At 33.6% G+C, this 17,146-nt stretch overlaps 1 protein-coding gene across 15 annotated transcripts in view; it reads left to right on the plus strand.

The window, feature by feature from the left end:
• TTC6 (tetratricopeptide repeat domain 6) overlaps positions 1–17,146 on the plus strand; it is a 72,554-nt gene that overhangs the window by 44,665 nt on the left and 10,743 nt on the right. For 14 of the 15 annotated variants that reach the window (XM_080592915.1, XM_080592908.1, XM_080592920.1 and 11 more), the window contains 12 exons: positions 189–325; positions 2,450–2,619; positions 3,105–3,225; positions 4,568–4,718; positions 6,044–6,126; positions 7,199–7,275; positions 8,104–8,264; positions 10,380–10,514; positions 11,929–12,078; positions 12,342–12,482; positions 13,153–13,266; positions 14,695–14,814. In XM_080592915.1, the coding sequence (XP_080449041.1) occupies positions 189–325; positions 2,450–2,619; positions 3,105–3,225; positions 4,568–4,718; positions 6,044–6,126; positions 7,199–7,275; positions 8,104–8,264; positions 10,380–10,514; positions 11,929–12,078; positions 12,342–12,482; positions 13,153–13,266; positions 14,695–14,814 (1,560 nt within the window). Of the gene's footprint in view, positions 1–188; positions 326–2,449; positions 2,620–3,104; positions 3,226–4,567; positions 4,719–6,043; positions 6,127–7,198; positions 7,276–8,103; positions 8,265–10,379; positions 10,515–11,928; positions 12,079–12,341; positions 12,483–13,152; positions 13,267–14,694; positions 14,815–14,949; positions 15,015–17,146 lie in introns of all 15 variants that reach the window. The other variant, XR_013951527.1, reaches the window with a different exon arrangement.

Genomic DNA, 17,146 nt, shown 5'->3' on the forward strand with positions numbered 1-17,146 from the left:
TCACTGCTTTTGTATTTCACTCCGCAGTTAATGAAAATGACAACAGACACTAAAGGACAAGAGAATAAAAAAGAAAACCTGAGAATAAACTAACATTCTTTTTTATGCTTGGTTAAGGCTTTTAATCATTAGGAATATTAAGACTGAGGTTTAACATCAACTAATTCTTTATTTTTTTTTCATTATAGTGTTTTCAGTATAACCCAAAAAGAACAGATGCATTTATGAAACATGGAATATATTTCTTTGACCGTTCAGTTTTGACTGCAGCTATTCAGGATTTTACAGCTGTGATCAGGGAAGACCCTAGCAATGCTCAGGCAAGGTATAGCATATAGTTTGACAGAAGTATTTGAATTTTAAGTGGATTATTAAAATAATATTAATATGTAAAAGACTAACTACGCATTAAACAATAATAAAGCAATTGCATTTCCAAAGAGGTGTATAATAGAAATAGAATCAGACCTCTAGGCCATGATATTCATTGGGGAATCTTTCTATTGCTTTAATGACTTTGGATTAGTCCCTAGACCTTAATTTAGCTATGCACAGAACCATGTGCTCAAATTCCACTGGAGTAATGCAAATATAGAGTCAGTTGGACTTCAGCACGTGCATGTATGCTTTGCGGTAAAGTGCTGGATTTAAATACATGCTCAAAGTGAAGAATGTCCTAAAGGATTGCATAGTTCTATGCCTAATTTCCTTTGGTTGTCTTGACGCTTCTAGTTTTAGCATTATGCTGAATTGATGTATTCTGTGAAGAAAAAAAAAAAAAGAATGTATGAATAAGAAACATGTTTATTTTTGAATTATAACAATGATTTTGAGTTTTGACTTACAAAGGCTGATTTTTTAAAATGATTTTGCCACTAGAAAATGTGATTATTTTTAATATCATTCCTGCAAAAAATCACATTCTTTTTATAATATAATCTGTAAAATAAAAGTAAAATATGATGATTAAATAACAGATTATGATACCTGAATTTAGGTGTAAGCATATTGTCTCCTTGGGATGTAGAAGTCTGAACTGCCATTATCACCAAGGGCAATCTAGCCAGTTCATGCATATTGATTCTATCTGGAATCTATCACATCTGGACACTTCTGTAAAGCCTGGAGAGCTATACAGCCGTGAAACCAATAAGTGTATGCATTTTTGAATGAGCTGAATTGCTCTCATTGGCTTGGATTATGTTCACTAGATCTTCACCTATAATGAAAATATCTAACAGCTAACATATGTTGTAGACATCAACAAATAAACACCTAAGTTTAGATGTCTTGTTCCAACCAAACTGAATAGAAAGGGCTAGTGAAGGACTCTCCTATGTGCTTTTTTTACCTGTCAATCAATCTTCTTTATCACAGGGAACCACAGAATTATGCAAAGCTTTCTAATGACACTAGGTTGCTTGAGCTACTAAAGTAATTTACAGATGCTTCTTAAAACTCTGATTTTAAAATAAAATCTTGAAGCAATGTGAAGCTGCAGTTGGTTTCATGAGGTCAACTTACTTCTTTGAGGTTCAAAGGTGGATGAGTGGGCTCTGTGAATAGTCCTAGTGAGTATGATTAGTGTCACTGCCTTGTGTTTGTGGAGAGTTAGGCATGTGATTTAAATTCTTGAGGAACTGACTGTGTTAGATTTAAAAAGGAACAGTATATTATTTGCATGATAATTCTTTATACAAGGAAGTAGGATGTGACATAAGACTCACTTGATATGTGAAAGCTATCTTTAGTAATATAAATAAATGTTTTATATATTATATTTTGCATTGATAAAATATTTTTTACAGCCATTACCATCTATTCACACTTTTCCAGTTATGCCTTTGATTTATTTTGTTTATATTGCTAGAGTCTGGAATTTCATTGAAGATTAGTGGAAAATAATAGGAACTGATTCTGTAAACTTATCTGTTTGAAAGAAATTTTGAAGAATAGAATGAATGTTTTCAAAAAAATTTAATAGTAATGAAGTCAGTTTTATTTCTTTTCTGTTACATCAGATTTGACAAAATCTAGTGTTTTCCATATAGAAAATGCTGTATCAATAGACTCTGGAACTTGGAGAGAGTCCCTTTCAACTCTGTGGTGCTCAAAGCTGATACAGTGCTCTATTATATCGAGCTTGATTTATGGAAGTGCAATGCAACGATCTGCCTCTATGGTATAGGTTGTAGGACTATAGGTTGTTGTTCTTTCAGCTTTGCTCTATTAAACTGAGAAATAGAAGTGAATGCTTATTCTATTCTTAAACATTTTTTCCCTAAATAATTTCTTCAAGTTTGCATGGCATAAACAATGAAAGTATGCTTCGTATTAACTTGACTCAATCTGTTAATTTTCTAAATAATAAATTATGACTTCAAAATATGACTGAGGTATAATTTTCTAAGAGAAATCATATTTAAAGAGAAACTGTCTTTCTTGTTAGGCTGTATCGAGGAAGAACGTATGCTAAACAGCGGCAATATAGAAATGCAATACAAGACTTAGCAGCGGCAATTCATCTAGACCCATCTTGTTGGCAAGCATTCTACTATAGAGGTTGCATTCTACAACAGGTTGATCCAAAAGGAGCTCTGCAGGACTTCAGTGTTTCTGGTATTGTTTATTTTAAAAGTGTATGTGTTTGTTGTTAAAAAGAGAAATGAACATTTGCCAGTAATTACTATACAGTAGTATAGTGCAGTTTTTTCCTGTAGCAAATATTGAAATGTATGGTTGTCCTTCAGTGTTTGTTAAAAATTTGTTCCTTTTCATTTATTTCTATTAAGTTTGCTATTAGACATCAACTCCTCCTGCTGTTGCTACTGCTTAGCTATTTTCCTTCTGCTTCCTAAAGCTTTTTCTGCTACACTTTTAACAATTTGATTGGGTTAACTGAGAATTATATGTCTTGAAGATATTTGGTGCCACATTAAACCATTTGTATTACGATCTAATATGTTATATTTTTGTTTATCTATGATATTCTATAAATGTCTAAGAAAGCTAGAGTAAAAAGTAAACTGCAAATAAGTTGCATGGAGTAACAGAAATATATATGAGTATTTGAACTGTTGATTTTTATTCTCCCTTTCCCACAGTACTCATCAATGACACTCAGGAAAACTTCTGTTCTTTTCTTCATCGTGGGATCATTTACTCAAAGCAGTGTCAATGGTCACTTGCAATCTGTGACTTTGAAAGTGTTATAGCTTTGAATAGGTAATCGAACTCGAAAATTTTAATATATTTTTTTTATATTCTGACTTTACCTGGGCGCATAAAAGTACTAATAAAGGAAAGTGGAACCAGAACTGCTTATTCAGCAAATACACTGAAATTAAAACAAAGCCATAATGTCTTATAATATCTTTTGCCCCATTTATTGCAGTAAGAAAATAATAAAAATAATTATTAAGTTAATTTCAAAATTACATTTTATTTCACCTTATATACACTTGGAAAACAAATTAAGGTTTGGCAGACAAAAGATGAAATTGAAGTCCTAGTTAAAGCTAAGCATTCATGCCATAATAATTTCATTAGTCTTTTGGGAGGGAATCTTTTTACGGTGCAGGCACACACACACCCTTTTTTTTTTCCCCAGAAGAAAATTTCACAATGTTTTGTTTAGCAGAGGACAGTAGATAGTGTCCCTGAAATAAAATTAAAAGAAACAAAAACCAGAAGCCAACAGCACAAAATAAAGTGGCTTGTGATCCCTTATGATTAGCGGTGGAAACTGATCTGGTTCTTGTGAACTGCATTTCTTCCTACCACTTAGAAATACTTTGGAAACAGATTATATTTGTAGCAGCCCTACCTTGTAAGTAGTTTTTCAATATGCAAAAAGATTCCTATTCCAGATAGCTGAAGTAGTTATACATTCTTTAAAGATAATGACTTCTCTCCTTCAGCCTCAGGCAACCTCAACAGTCCTGTCTTGAGCAAAGGCTTCCATTCCAATCTGTGGCAGATGTAAAAACTCCTCAGCTCTTCCTTTTTCTTGTCTCTGCTATAGGAAGTCTAGAACTTGCCTAGAAACGGTCTACGAGAGAGAGGGCTGCACAAGATATTGCAGATCCTGGAAAGTTGGGTCTCCCTAGTTGCTAGCCAATTGAAATGCCAGAAAGTAAGGTAGCAGGCTAGATGGAAAACATGTATGCTTTATCAGAATCTTTTAAAACCAAAATGTGTTTTTAGTGTTGAAGAATTCAGTATTTCTTGGTGTATTCATTATATACAAAACTAACAGCTAGGTATATTCCTAGTCTGTTCCATGACAAAGAAACTTGTCACCATTTTTTTCTCATTGAAGTGGTGGTTTTGGTGATCAGAAAGCCTCTAGTGTGCATCCCAAGCTACTGAGATAGTGTTTTTTAAAGTTTTTTCCTCAGCTGTAAATTACTCTTATGCTCAGTGTGGTCACAAAATAGACTCTTGTAAATGTCATAAAAGGAGATATATAAGTATACTGTGTAAGTTGTGTCCAACTGTATAAGTTGTGGGATGTATATAATGACACATTTCCTGCAATAACAAAAGGAAAAAAATCTATTTTTAGCTCTGTCATCTTTGCTTACCTAAATATTGGTTTGATACTGCTGTTGCACCTGGATCAATACCATGAAGCTATTCGACAGTTTACTAATGCAATTAAAATTGATCCTCTCAATGTTCGAGCCTATTTATGTAGAGCACAAGCATATCATAAGGTAATATGCTCCTTTCATTTTTGTTGGCTACTTAATACAGCTTTATTTATATTTATGGTTGTTGCAAGCATTTTAATATTTATGGCTTGGTGTTGTACAGATGTTAGAACCTGTTTATAGCTATATACTTCAAGTGGTCCTCATCACCATAACAGAATTATATACACTTCAATTATTATAAAATACTGTTGGAATGTGACGCAATGACATAAAATATTTCAAGGTTCATTTGATTGTCCCTATATCAGTGTGCATCTGATCTAGGCTTTAATAAAATATACTTTTGATATTAAAAACCCACAGATTTTGAAATACTGATTCAGAATGTTCTTGAGAATTTTCACTTTTCTGGAAATTCTTTTTTTTTCACTACAAATGGGAGTAGGATGTTTTAAATATTTTAATTTCCCATGAAGCAAAGTATTTTACATCTGCATAGGATCTGAGAATAGTTTCTGCTAACAGTTGCTTTTTGAGATCCTCTCAGGAGTACGAGGAATATGGTCTTCAGTGTGACAATTTATGTAGACTGTCATTAGCAGAACTGAAACAATTGTTTCTCACAGTGCTTAGTTTGCAAAATGTTTTGGGAAATTGCTTGCACTGTTAATTTTCTCCCACTAAAGGAAATGACTTTTAACTCAGAGTCCATCAAAGTGGACTGATTACACCTTTAAGAAGTTGTGTCTGATAGCTGATAGTTCAAATAGGAGGTCATCCACTAATGCTAGGTTGCTTCTGTAGTGTTTTTGTTTGTTTGTTTGCCTTTTCCCCAGTATCTGAAATATGTAGAGCAGCTAAATTAAAATCAATACATGCATTCCATCAATGGTAGTTTTTGATGATGACTGTTCCAGTTAGCAGCTACCAATCTGGATGGATCAGTCCTTGGGATCTTCATTGCAATGATCTACCTTCTCTTCCACATCTGAAGAACAATGAATGGGACCACAGGCACGGACACTTGAAAAATAAATGCAAATTCATGACAGCAGTGAAGATTAATAAGGACATATGTGCATGTGGATCTCATGACTTAACCTCCTTCCCAGTAGTCCAGAATCTCATTTGGATTTTGGAAAAGTAAAGAAACTATCTGCTGTTAGAATCTGCCCTGTGGGAGAGTATGGATATTTGTAGGTTGCATGTTTCAGACTTTTTAATAAAAAAAAAAGTGTTGAGCTCCTGTGCAGAGGGCATATGCACCTCATGAGTTGTTACCATGTGGGCATTGCAGCCTGTAGAACCACATTTATGGAAATAATAATTGTCTCCAAAGTGTGTTTGTATTAAGAGTTAATTTGTTGTTTCTTTTTAAATTACAGATTCATAATTTGTCAAATGCTGTGAAAGATATGAATCGAGCCATTCATCTTTATCCAAATAAGTCACAACTGAGGATATTAAGGTACAAAAGTGATTAGCTGAGGTCTTCGCTTGCATCTTACTCTTAAAAAATTTCTGATGCAGAATGCTGTTGGTAGATACCTTGTATCATTCGAAACTTGCTCTCAGTAGGTTAAAAAGTGTATATTCATAACATTTTTCAAACCTTAGGAACTTTATATCTGTATAGTATAATCTTTGGTTTGGAGAGAGGGACCTTCATATACAGGATTTTGCTCATTGAGGTGCATACAGTTTCTGGGGAAAAAAAGATGTAGAGAGGTGCAATGACAATACAGGAAGTCTGAACTTAAAAAAAAATAATAATCATTTTAAATGTTTTTCCCAAGTGGATGGGCCTTTCACTGATTTGTCTGCAGAATCCATATAACACAAGGAATGTGAAGGCCTAAGTCCAGGCCAATTTAATTTTGAATTATTTTTCTTCCCCATCTTTGGCTCAGAGAGAAGTACTGACCTTTACCAAGACTAAAAGATAAAATTACTAGATAAAGCTGTTTCCTCCCCTGAAAAGCCATAACTAAGAATGAAATGTTGGGATATTACTCCTTAGGTGTATTAGGAGAATCGGTTACTATGTTCCAGTCAATAATGCTGTGTTTTCCCAGTTTTAAGAGTGGGTTTGCTCATTTGGTCTCTCAGAGGGTGGTTTGGCTAGCAGTAACTCTTAGACTGACAGTGAGATCTGAGAGGCAAAAAAAATCTTTGAAAACAGAATATCAGATATTAGTTTGTGATGGATTTTAGAAACAATATTAAGCTTATTGTCACAGGTCTTAAAATAATGACTGCTGTCTGTGAAATACAAAGGAAATATGTTTTTGTAATTCACACAGTCTGAAGAGAAGTAAGCATATTATTTCTTGGTGCTTTCATGTTAGAGAAAAATTTAAGAATTGGAGAGATACTTCTGATGGAAAAAAGAAGAAAAAACGGATGTTTTTATTGGAAGGCATTGTTTTTCCTTTTTATCTTTTTAGATTAATGAAAACAACTTGCAGCAGCATTTGCAATTTGAAAGAAATAATTGAAAAGAGTTTTATTAATTGCATCGAATGAATATTTCCTTACAGGGGACAGTATTTAATGGAGTTGAAGAAATATGAGCTGGCAAGTTTGTGTATTCACCAACTTGCAGAAATAGATGAAGGTAAATGTCAATGTGAATCATAGCAAGGGCCTGTAAACAAGGAATTGTTTTTTCTTCTTTTTAAGTTCAGGCACACAAGCATACAAATAGGTTAATTACCATAGATCAGCTAAAATATAGGGTATTTAAATATAATAATGGTATACATTATTGCCTGATTACAACCTGTGTTTTTCGAATTTTCTATATATTTTGAGTGTTTGTATTTATTTTTTTTAAATTTATTTGTTCCTTTCAATATTGGTAACTTCTGCTTTAAAGGAAAAATGAGTAGGGATTCTGTTCTGTGCTTATATAGTCCCTAACAAAATATCAGATATCTCTAGGACTGAACCTTTCCAACACATTTGAGCAGTAAAAATGTTGCAGTATAGTAGTTCCTTGTTATGTGCTCGGCATAAAACAGCAGTGTTCAGTGCATTGTGAAGCTCTTTGTGAGTCCATATGGATAGTTATACCACATGAGATGAATTTCCTGTCTCTGGCAGTGACCAAGAGTGGGTACACAGAGTATAACCATATAAAAACAAAGCAAACATATGGTGATAATCCCACATAGCATCTCCTTCTTAGATGTGGGGCGAGGAAGGTAAACGTTTATGGGTATTTAGCCATTGAACTACACTCATGGATAATTAACTGTTCAAGTTCAGACTTTTATATGGAATTTAGTTTGTTTCTATTTTTATGGCTGATAAAACAAGCTTTGAAACGTAAAATATTTTAATAGCATTTTGAAGTTTACATATCATTTAAAGGTATCTTATACTGTAGAAATATATGTTGAAGTAGAAGAGATGATCACTTTTCATGGTTGTTTTCTTCCAGAATCCTTTAAGTCTCAGCCCGTTCAGCAAGCACTCATTCAGTCATTTTGTCAAAATCACAATAAAGCCATAGAGAGCTTACGCAGAGCTACAGCAACTCAGCCTGAGCCTCCAATGTTTGTTCTTCTAGGAAAAATACAAATGAAAGCTGAGAAAACAAAGGTTAGAAATGTTTACATTATATATATTTATATATATGTATGCCAAACATTTTTTTTTCTTAATTCTTTTAATATTTTATTAAATCTCCTAGTATAATAATAAATCTTTGTAGTACTTCACTGCTTAAATTATAAGAAGATCTGGGTAAATTTTTTCAACAAAAACAAACAAAAAAAAACAGCAGCACTAATAGTTCAGCATAAATTAGGCAATTTTAATTTTAACACATTTTAATTGAAAATTTTATAGATTCAGTTATATAGATTAAGGTTGATTGTATGTCATAATTTTGTTTCTTGTGAAATAAAACAGAATTATGTCTGGCATTTTGTGTCTAATAAAATGTTGTACAAAAATTTAATGTGTGTGAACTAATATATAATATATAGTTGCAGGTGTATTCTCAACTTTGTGAATATTCATATCTCATAGAATTTAACCAGTGCTGTCACTCTGACTCCTGCAGTTAGCCAACGCTTGATGCCTGCAGAGTTGTTGAAATTGGCAGTATGGATAGGCTATTTCTTCTTGTACAGTCCTATTTATTTTTACAAAATGTACAGAGTCCTTTTTCCCTAAACACAACAGCAGGAAGCAACAGGTAGATCAAGAAAACATCAAATCTACCTTACCCATTGAGTTCTGTATTTGACATGCACGATCTTTCTATTTCCTTATAGTTTCATTTTTGCAGCATCTTTTTAAATGAACATCAGGTGTACACTGTGCAGAAATTATACTCCTGCTCCCTGGGCTTGTACGAGATAAAACCTCTTGGCTCACTCAACTTTTTTTTTGTTAGGCTTGTGAGTTTTGTTCATTTCAAGCCATAACACAACATTAATAGTTCTGCTGTCTATAAAAGAATGCTAAGTCAAAGACAGCAATCATTAGTATCATCTGATCAAAATTATTTCAGTAGTCATGGTTAAGAGGATGTTTATTACAGTCCTTCCCTGATTTCTCAGAGTACTGCTCTCAGAGGTGAGGACTGCCACCTCTTTTGGAAAGGTATTACATAAGTCTCCTGATATGGGAAAATGATCAGACTTCAGGTTATGCTGATCTAAGAATCAGCTGTGCCTTTAGAATCATATGTGAGTTCTGATATCTACAGCTTTTTTTTTTTCTTGAAATAAGAGTATTTTTTTAACTGTAGGAATAGAATAAAAGGATTTTAAAATAGCTGTAAATGCAGATCTGTTTTGTCTAAAACATCCACTACATTGATGACCATTTAAGTAAGCAGCCACAGTATTTGCAGACACCCCTATAGCTACTGGTATTTCAGGCTGATTTTTCTGAACAAACTCTTTCTTTTTCTCACTTTTCAAGAAAAATATTATAATTGTTTTACTATTCTTGATATTTAAACTTTCAGCTATTGTCCCTTCATAATCCTTAAAGACAAAGGAATAGTTTATCTTGAACTGATCTTAATTTCCTGGTAGTTTTCCTTATTCTCTCCTTTAAGACAAAGAATTATTAAAAAAGCATAAATTCTTACCGTGTCTCATAGATCTGGGCAGTATTCTGAGAGGTTGTTCACCTAAGTTTCTTCAATTCAGGATTTTGGTATATTTCTTTATCAGTAATAAGTTTATGCAAGTTGTCTATGGAATAAATATTTGTTTTGCATAACTGTTTGTTGTTTATTATTATTATTATTATTATTATTATTATTATTATTATTATTATTTACAAAATAAACCTGCAGCAAGTACTTCATTATCATCATACTCCATCAAGAGGTATATTTTCTTCCTGAGAAGAGAGAAAAAATAAAAGTGACATTTCAAGGAAAATCAATAGTTATAATTATGCCCCTAAACAGCATACATTTCATTTCTACTGTTATCTCTAGATCATGTACAATAGCTACTTTGTTATATAAATCACGCTCAAAAATATGTCCATTTTTCTAGTCAGTTTTTTATATGAACAGTTCAGAGATCAAGAGAATGTCTAAATGCAGCAGCAAGTAACACTCTAGTAGTCATTTTTACCTTAATGTTTCAGACTAAGAAAACCTTTTAAAAATAGTTGAAAATGGCTAACAAGTCTTGCAGATTTCAGTTAAGTGCTTTGTAACTATTAGTATTATCTGTATTGCAGGATGCTGTGGAAAGTTTTAAACAAGCTATAGAGCTTCAGACGACCTCAGCAAAAATCCTACATAATGCATTTGAGGCTGCTGAAATGTATTACCTTATGGGCCTGTGTTATATGGAGCAAACAAATTTATTACAGGTTGGTATTAATTATATACAGTGTGTTAGCCTTTGACTCCACTGCCTGTAAACAATGATAACCAAATGAATGATTTCAATATTTTCAACAGCCTCCACTGTTTTTAGCAGTTTTCTTTTTAACTCACAATGTACATTAAACTGTCTTGCAAGTTTGTGAACATTTTTTTTCAGTGCTAATGTTATATACATTTTTTTAAATATATGACATTAGTTTGCATTCTAATGTTGTAAAAACTACATGAATTTCTTACTCTTTATGCATATTTTCAGAGACGTTATAGACAGGTACTTGGTAGCAAATCAGTGGCTAAGTCAGTTAGTACTAAACTTGGACAAGGGAATTCCTAGATTATTGTATTAATTATGGAGTTGGCTATATTTTGTTAACTGTCTTCTATATTACTGTAGCTCAAAACACCTCTCTAGATGGTTCTATTTGGCACTTACCTTATCTATGAAACTGCCTTACTTAAGGAAATTATATTTGCATTACTTCAATAAAATCAATACTTCTGATTAGAGATTTCTTTGTTAAAAACATATTAAAATTTGGATGCCCCATCCCTGGCGGCATTCAAAGCCAGGCTGGATGTGGCTCTGGGAAGCCTGCTCTAGTGGTTGGCAACCCTGCCCAGAGCAGGGGGGTTGAAACTAGATGATCTTTAAGGTCCTCTTCAACCCAGGCCATTGATTCTATAAAAAGTCAGTGAGCTTTGTGGCAGGCCTAGTGTGTGTTCAAGCAAATGTTTTCGATGTTGATATTTTAGTAAATATGTGTCAGTTGCTGATTTGCTAAAAGACTCAAGAATGAAACTAGAAATATTTGAAAGCACATTTTCACAGGGCAGGGTAACAATTTCTTGCCTTGTCTGCCTCCAATCCCAATTGTCATAAGTGATATTCTTTTGGAAGAAGGCTGTCAAAGTTGTCTGAAATATCTAATGTAATAATACATGACAATTGCAAAAGGTGATTTTCTATATCAGTGCACATCTGATATTACAGCTGCAGATCTAGGAAAAGTTCGTGATTTTGTAAATTCATGTGAATTGTGTGGGGAAAAATTATCTGGATGGATTTTAAAGGAGTTGCATGCTAACCATGTTAGTCCATTGTAAGAAATAACTTTACTGTTTCAGCTCTGACAAACCATGTGCTTGGATAAACCACTGAAGAAATGAGATTAGTAAGTGAGTTAGATTGTACCTCCTTGTGGTTATGATTGCATTACTAGGATACTTTAAGTAGCTGCAAATAGATGAAAGCTATCAAAACCAATGCAGATACATGTTGGATTTCAACTGCATAAATAGATTATTCCTTGCTGTACAAAGAATCAGTTGTTTAACAGCCTATGTTTACAGCTGTACAAACAGACCATATTTAATCCGGATGATATGTCATTCTTTTAGGCCCGTGATGCTTTTAATACGGCTATCAGACTACATTCAAGTTACCCTGATGCTTTTTATCAGCGAGGGCTATGTAGAATGCAGCTCGGACAAGCTAAGTACATCCAAGATTTCAATCGAACACTTGCCCTTTGTCCATCACACTTCCAGGTAATATATAAAGACTCCCCATAATTTGTTTCTGTGGTGTGTTTTAGGATGGGTTCAAAGAATAACAGGTTCTGCATTTAGGGGTGTATTGCCTTGTAATCTGCCAGTAAGCACAATGCAAGGATTAAATAAAAGAAATGACATGCTTCAAAAGATGCATGTTTTTATAGAGCTTATTTCTTATATTTTACCCTTGCCTTAAATAACCAGCTTGTTTTCTTTTAGCATTATGCCACATCATCATTCTATGTTCATCTCTGCAGGCATACATGAGTCGTGCTGCTTACTATGGAAGTAAAGGCAGATACTCTAAGGCAATTATGAATTGTAACGAGGCAATCAAAATTCTTCCTAACAGTGCGAGAGCTTATTTTTACCGAGGAACTTTGAAATATCAGAATAAGGTGGGTATCTCTGTTATTGTTGTACTTCTGTATTCTTCCTTAAAACAATGTATTTTACTTTTCACTTCGTAATGGTAAAACAATGATAAAAACTTTGGAAACCAGTGTTGTTGATGGAAGCAAGGAATTTCAATTGACTATCATACTTTTCTCTTTTGAAGCCACTCTGATTGTTCTGTGTAGCTTTCATGATGGATTGGACAAGCTACTGAGCATTAGATGATCTTTAAAGTCCCTTTCAACTCCAACCATTGTATGCTTCTATGATCTACCTGCATATTCTCCTCTTCAGTTCTTCAGGATAGAATCTTACTTAATAGACATAAGTACCAAAACTCCATCAAAGATACTGTCTAGGTTAGGCTAAGAAACAAATCAGGCTAGTAAAATTAAAGGTTGATTGCCACATATGTATATCATCTAAACAAACATTAAAAATGTTTGGTTGTCCAGTCGTTGGCAAAATAGAGCTTCTGAAGAATTGTTCCTTCTGCAGCAAGTACTGCAGTAACTAGTCCATAGTGAATTGATTAGATACCTTCAAGTACTAATGAAGAAACAATAATGTAAATGTAAAGTCAAGTTTTCCAAAAGGCTGCTATTTGAGGAGGAATATATAGTGCTGTGAATTGTGAATTATAATTTATACATAGTGTTTTTTCATGTCCAGACATTTAAAGCTGCCATTGAAGATCTCTCAAAAACTATTGACCTCAACAAAACCTGCATTTTGGCATACTATAACAGAGCAATCTGTTATCATCAAATAAAGAACTTCAGAAAGGTATGATATATATTTTTGTAACATCACGTGATCACTCAGTCATATTAGCTAGTAACCTGTCTTTGACAATTAGTCAAAATTTGTGATCTCTTGCAATGTCTCCTTGTATGACAGTGCTCTTCAAGAAATTGTTTATAAAATTAATTTTTGGTCCTCATCATGTTAATTACATTTGATATACCTTTGAAAATATAATGGCTATATCCAGAAAAGGACCACATCAAAATTTGGATGACATCCTACTCTCATCACAACCTTGTTTTTCTGGATGTGGTTGTAACTCTGATGACTAACCTGTGAGCTGCCACTACCTGCGTTTCTTCTTTCTATTTTTGTTGTAAAGAAAAAGCACAACAGGACACAAAAAGGCAAAATGCAGCTTGAGACTGGAAACATGATCATTCTGAACTATCATTTTGATGTCTCAAGTTAAATTGACCTTGTGCAAAGGCCATTTGTTCATAAAGGTTAAACGGCCAAGAATGATGCAGGGGGTAAAGAAAAAAAACAGGGACATTGAAGGTAAAAACTTAAGATGTGAAAATGCTAGTTCCTTCATAATAAGTTATTATAAAATTCATTCTTTGATATCATTTCTTAGAAAAGCTAATTAAAGTATGAGGGAAGTTGCAGAAAAATGTAATAACCCATTGACAGAAGAAATTTACTGGGTCTAACAAGAACTGGATTGGTTTCTGTAAAACACTTTCAAATGCCTTCCCCAATCTAGAAGAGACAAGCAATAGAACTTCCCTTAAGAGGCTAGTATATGGAATACTGCTGTCAAGAACCATTTTTTTTTTGTAAAATATCTAAATATCTAGATATAAAATATCCAGTTATTCTTAAGTAAACTATACGAGTTAATTCTTCATGTGAAAAAAAAAAAGAAAGATAAAGCATTGTTACTGAAATATTGTTCAGTGTTGATAAATTTGGGAATCAAGGCTTCCTCAATCTGTGCAGTCATATCACTATCACCATTTACTTTTTTACAAAATTTACACAAAAATTTAGTTAATACAAGTACTGCTTAGACTTTTCAATAACAATAAATTGTATTTGAAAATACTTAATTTTAAAAGTATCTTACTTTGGTATTAAACCATGAATAATGCATTCAGAACTGTTAAAAAAAAAAAGAATATGGACAAATTTTATCAGCAGAAACAATAAAGACTTATTTCCAACTGTAATTTATATAATAACAAAATAACTTTTAATTTTGCCTGTTTAACGCATCTGTTTAATTTGTATTATCTTTGCTTTTGTACTCTCAGATTAGGTATCAATGTAATTATAGAAGTCTCCAAATACAGTTAAATTCAATCTGCAAACAGTGAAACATTGGAGTAGCCACACTGAAGTCAGTGCTTGTGTCTGTCTCCATATGAATTATTTTCTAAAGTGCCTTCTATGTTTTTATAGGCTTTGAAAGACTATGGAATTCTTATTCTGCATGAATTGAGCAAGGAAATAATTTTTAAAGTGTTAATTAATCGTGGACTACTCTACATGGAAGTTGGTGATTATGCTAATGCATGTGAGGTACAAAATCCTTTTTTGTTTAAGGCAAATTTTGAGTTTTTTCTTATTTGTAAGCCACTGATGATATAAAAACCAATTTGCCAGCTTTTATATTTTCCTGAAATAGTTGGTGTCCTCTTCTCATTTGCTCAACAGGTCATACCAGTCTGAAAGCAAATAAAATGACTAGAAATGCCTTTTACAATTTTATGCTGCAAGGGGTAAGCATGGGAGTTTTACAAAATGTAATAAACAAGAACCTGACTTTTCCTCCTTTTCTTTTTTAATCCTTTAAGTTGTTTATGTTGGTTCCAAGCGAATACTAATTCTTTGCAGAATCTGAAGTAAATGGAGGGTTCTGATTAATTGAGTGAGCTTGTCCTCTTCCTCTGTGTGTGTGTGTATAAATGACCATTTTTGTTGAAAGGGCAGGCAGGGTCAGACCTCAAGTTCATTTCCTTAAATGTAGGGAAAAATATCTGTTTCTGACAACTACAATTCAGAGGACTGTTGTTCGTTGGGACTTCATCTGGTATAGCAGAAATCTAAGCATTAAACCACTCTTTCAAACATACGGGCTTTTAGTTTCAAATTGTAGATAGTTTTCAAGTTTTCTAAAAGTTTTTTTTTTCCTTGTCTTTAAAGAATTTTTTTTTTGTTTTTTTTTTTTTTTTCCAAGAATAGTTGCTGCTGCATTCATTGCCTCCATTGTGGACTATAAACATTGGTATCTTCATTATGCAATAGCAACAATATGAACATAGACATTCTAAAAATTGAGTAAATATAAATTGAAGAATGATTATGAATCCCATTTCAGTAACCCATAAATGTCCTACTGGAAGTATTTACAGTTTGTAGAACTTGTGTAGAAGTAAGTTAAATAGGAAGATTGCATTATTGTTCTCTTGTGCTTTAAGATGCAATTGATCAGAATAGTTCAGAAAAGATACTGAGGTGGTACAAACTGGTATGTAAGGCCAGTGAAAGGAGACTGTGAAATGGGACAGAACCAGCAGGCTGAGCAAACACATAATTTGAATGGATTATAGATGTGGTTTAACCTGGCAGACAGCTAATTACCACACAGCCATTTGCTGACTGCCTCAGAGTGGGATGGGGTATAGAAACAGAAAAAAGGTAAAGCTTATGGTTTGAGATAAAGACAATTCAATAGGATAAAAAAAGGAAAGGGGGGAAAAAAGATAATGATAAGAATGTACAAAACAAATGATGGACAATGCAATTGCTTACCACCTGCCGACCGATACCCAGACACTCCCCCCCTTTTTTTGAGTTTTATTGCTCATCACTGTGGCCAGTCTGGGTCAGCTGTCCTGGCTCTGTCCCCTCCCAGCTCCTGGTGAACCCCCAGCCTGTCCGCTGGCAGGATGCTACCAGTGAGAGGCTGGAAAGTCCTTGGCTCTGAGCGAGCACTGCTCTGCAACAACTAAACCATCCTGTGTCATCAGCATTCTCATCCTAAACCCAAAATACCACACCATACCAGCTACTAGGAAGAAAATTAACTTTATCCCAGCCAAAACCAGGACAATAGTTAAGACAAATTTACAAAATAGTAATTGAACAACAGACACAAAATTATGCAATAGCTAATTTAAGAAAAAAAAATCATAAATGTGCTAGAGACCTCCTCGTGTATCTATTCTGTTAATGTTTTATTGCAAGTATGTGTAATACATGTATACTGCTTGCTGAAATAACGTGTAGTTATTTAATCTCTACTCAAAGTGACTGTATTCCTGAACTGGGTACACTGGGAGGAAGAGGAAAGGTTACAGTTCAGTCTGTATAAGATCTGAATTGTTGTATAGAGGTGTCTGTTTTTTTTCCAGTTGATTCTGTGAAGTGTGAGGTGACCTGTGAGGGTAGCATATTTGGTTTAAGTAAACTAAACCTGGTCCTTGGAAATTTGATCCTGCTTTTGCTGTGCTTCATGCATAGAGCAGGGTGTATACTTCAAACTGCACATACGAAGAATCACATTAGTTTCCCTGGAAATTCATTGAAAGGCTTTAGTGGATTGGAACAGTGCCTCTCAGTAGTTTTTTAGAAGCAAATCTGTAATTTTATGTCGTGTGTTTACAGAAGGAGAGGTTTTATTTTAATAAAATACTGATATATATATATATATACACACATCTGCACATCATGAAAGTATTATGAAAGTATTTTGCCACTTTCGTACCTCCAACAGTACTAAAATCTTCCATGTTTTTTATTTTTAAAATCTGAACATATAGAAAACGCTTTCTGAGTTGTGATTCAGTGGAATCAGCTAAACCACTCCTACTGCGTACTGATTGTTTTCCTGTGAAGAAGGCCTAAAGCA

The sequence above is a fragment of the Anser brachyrhynchus genome (genome assembly GCF_964034855.1).
Source record: "Anser brachyrhynchus genome assembly, chromosome: 5".
In the NCBI taxonomy this organism is placed as follows: Eukaryota; Metazoa; Chordata; class Aves; order Anseriformes; family Anatidae; genus Anser; species Anser brachyrhynchus.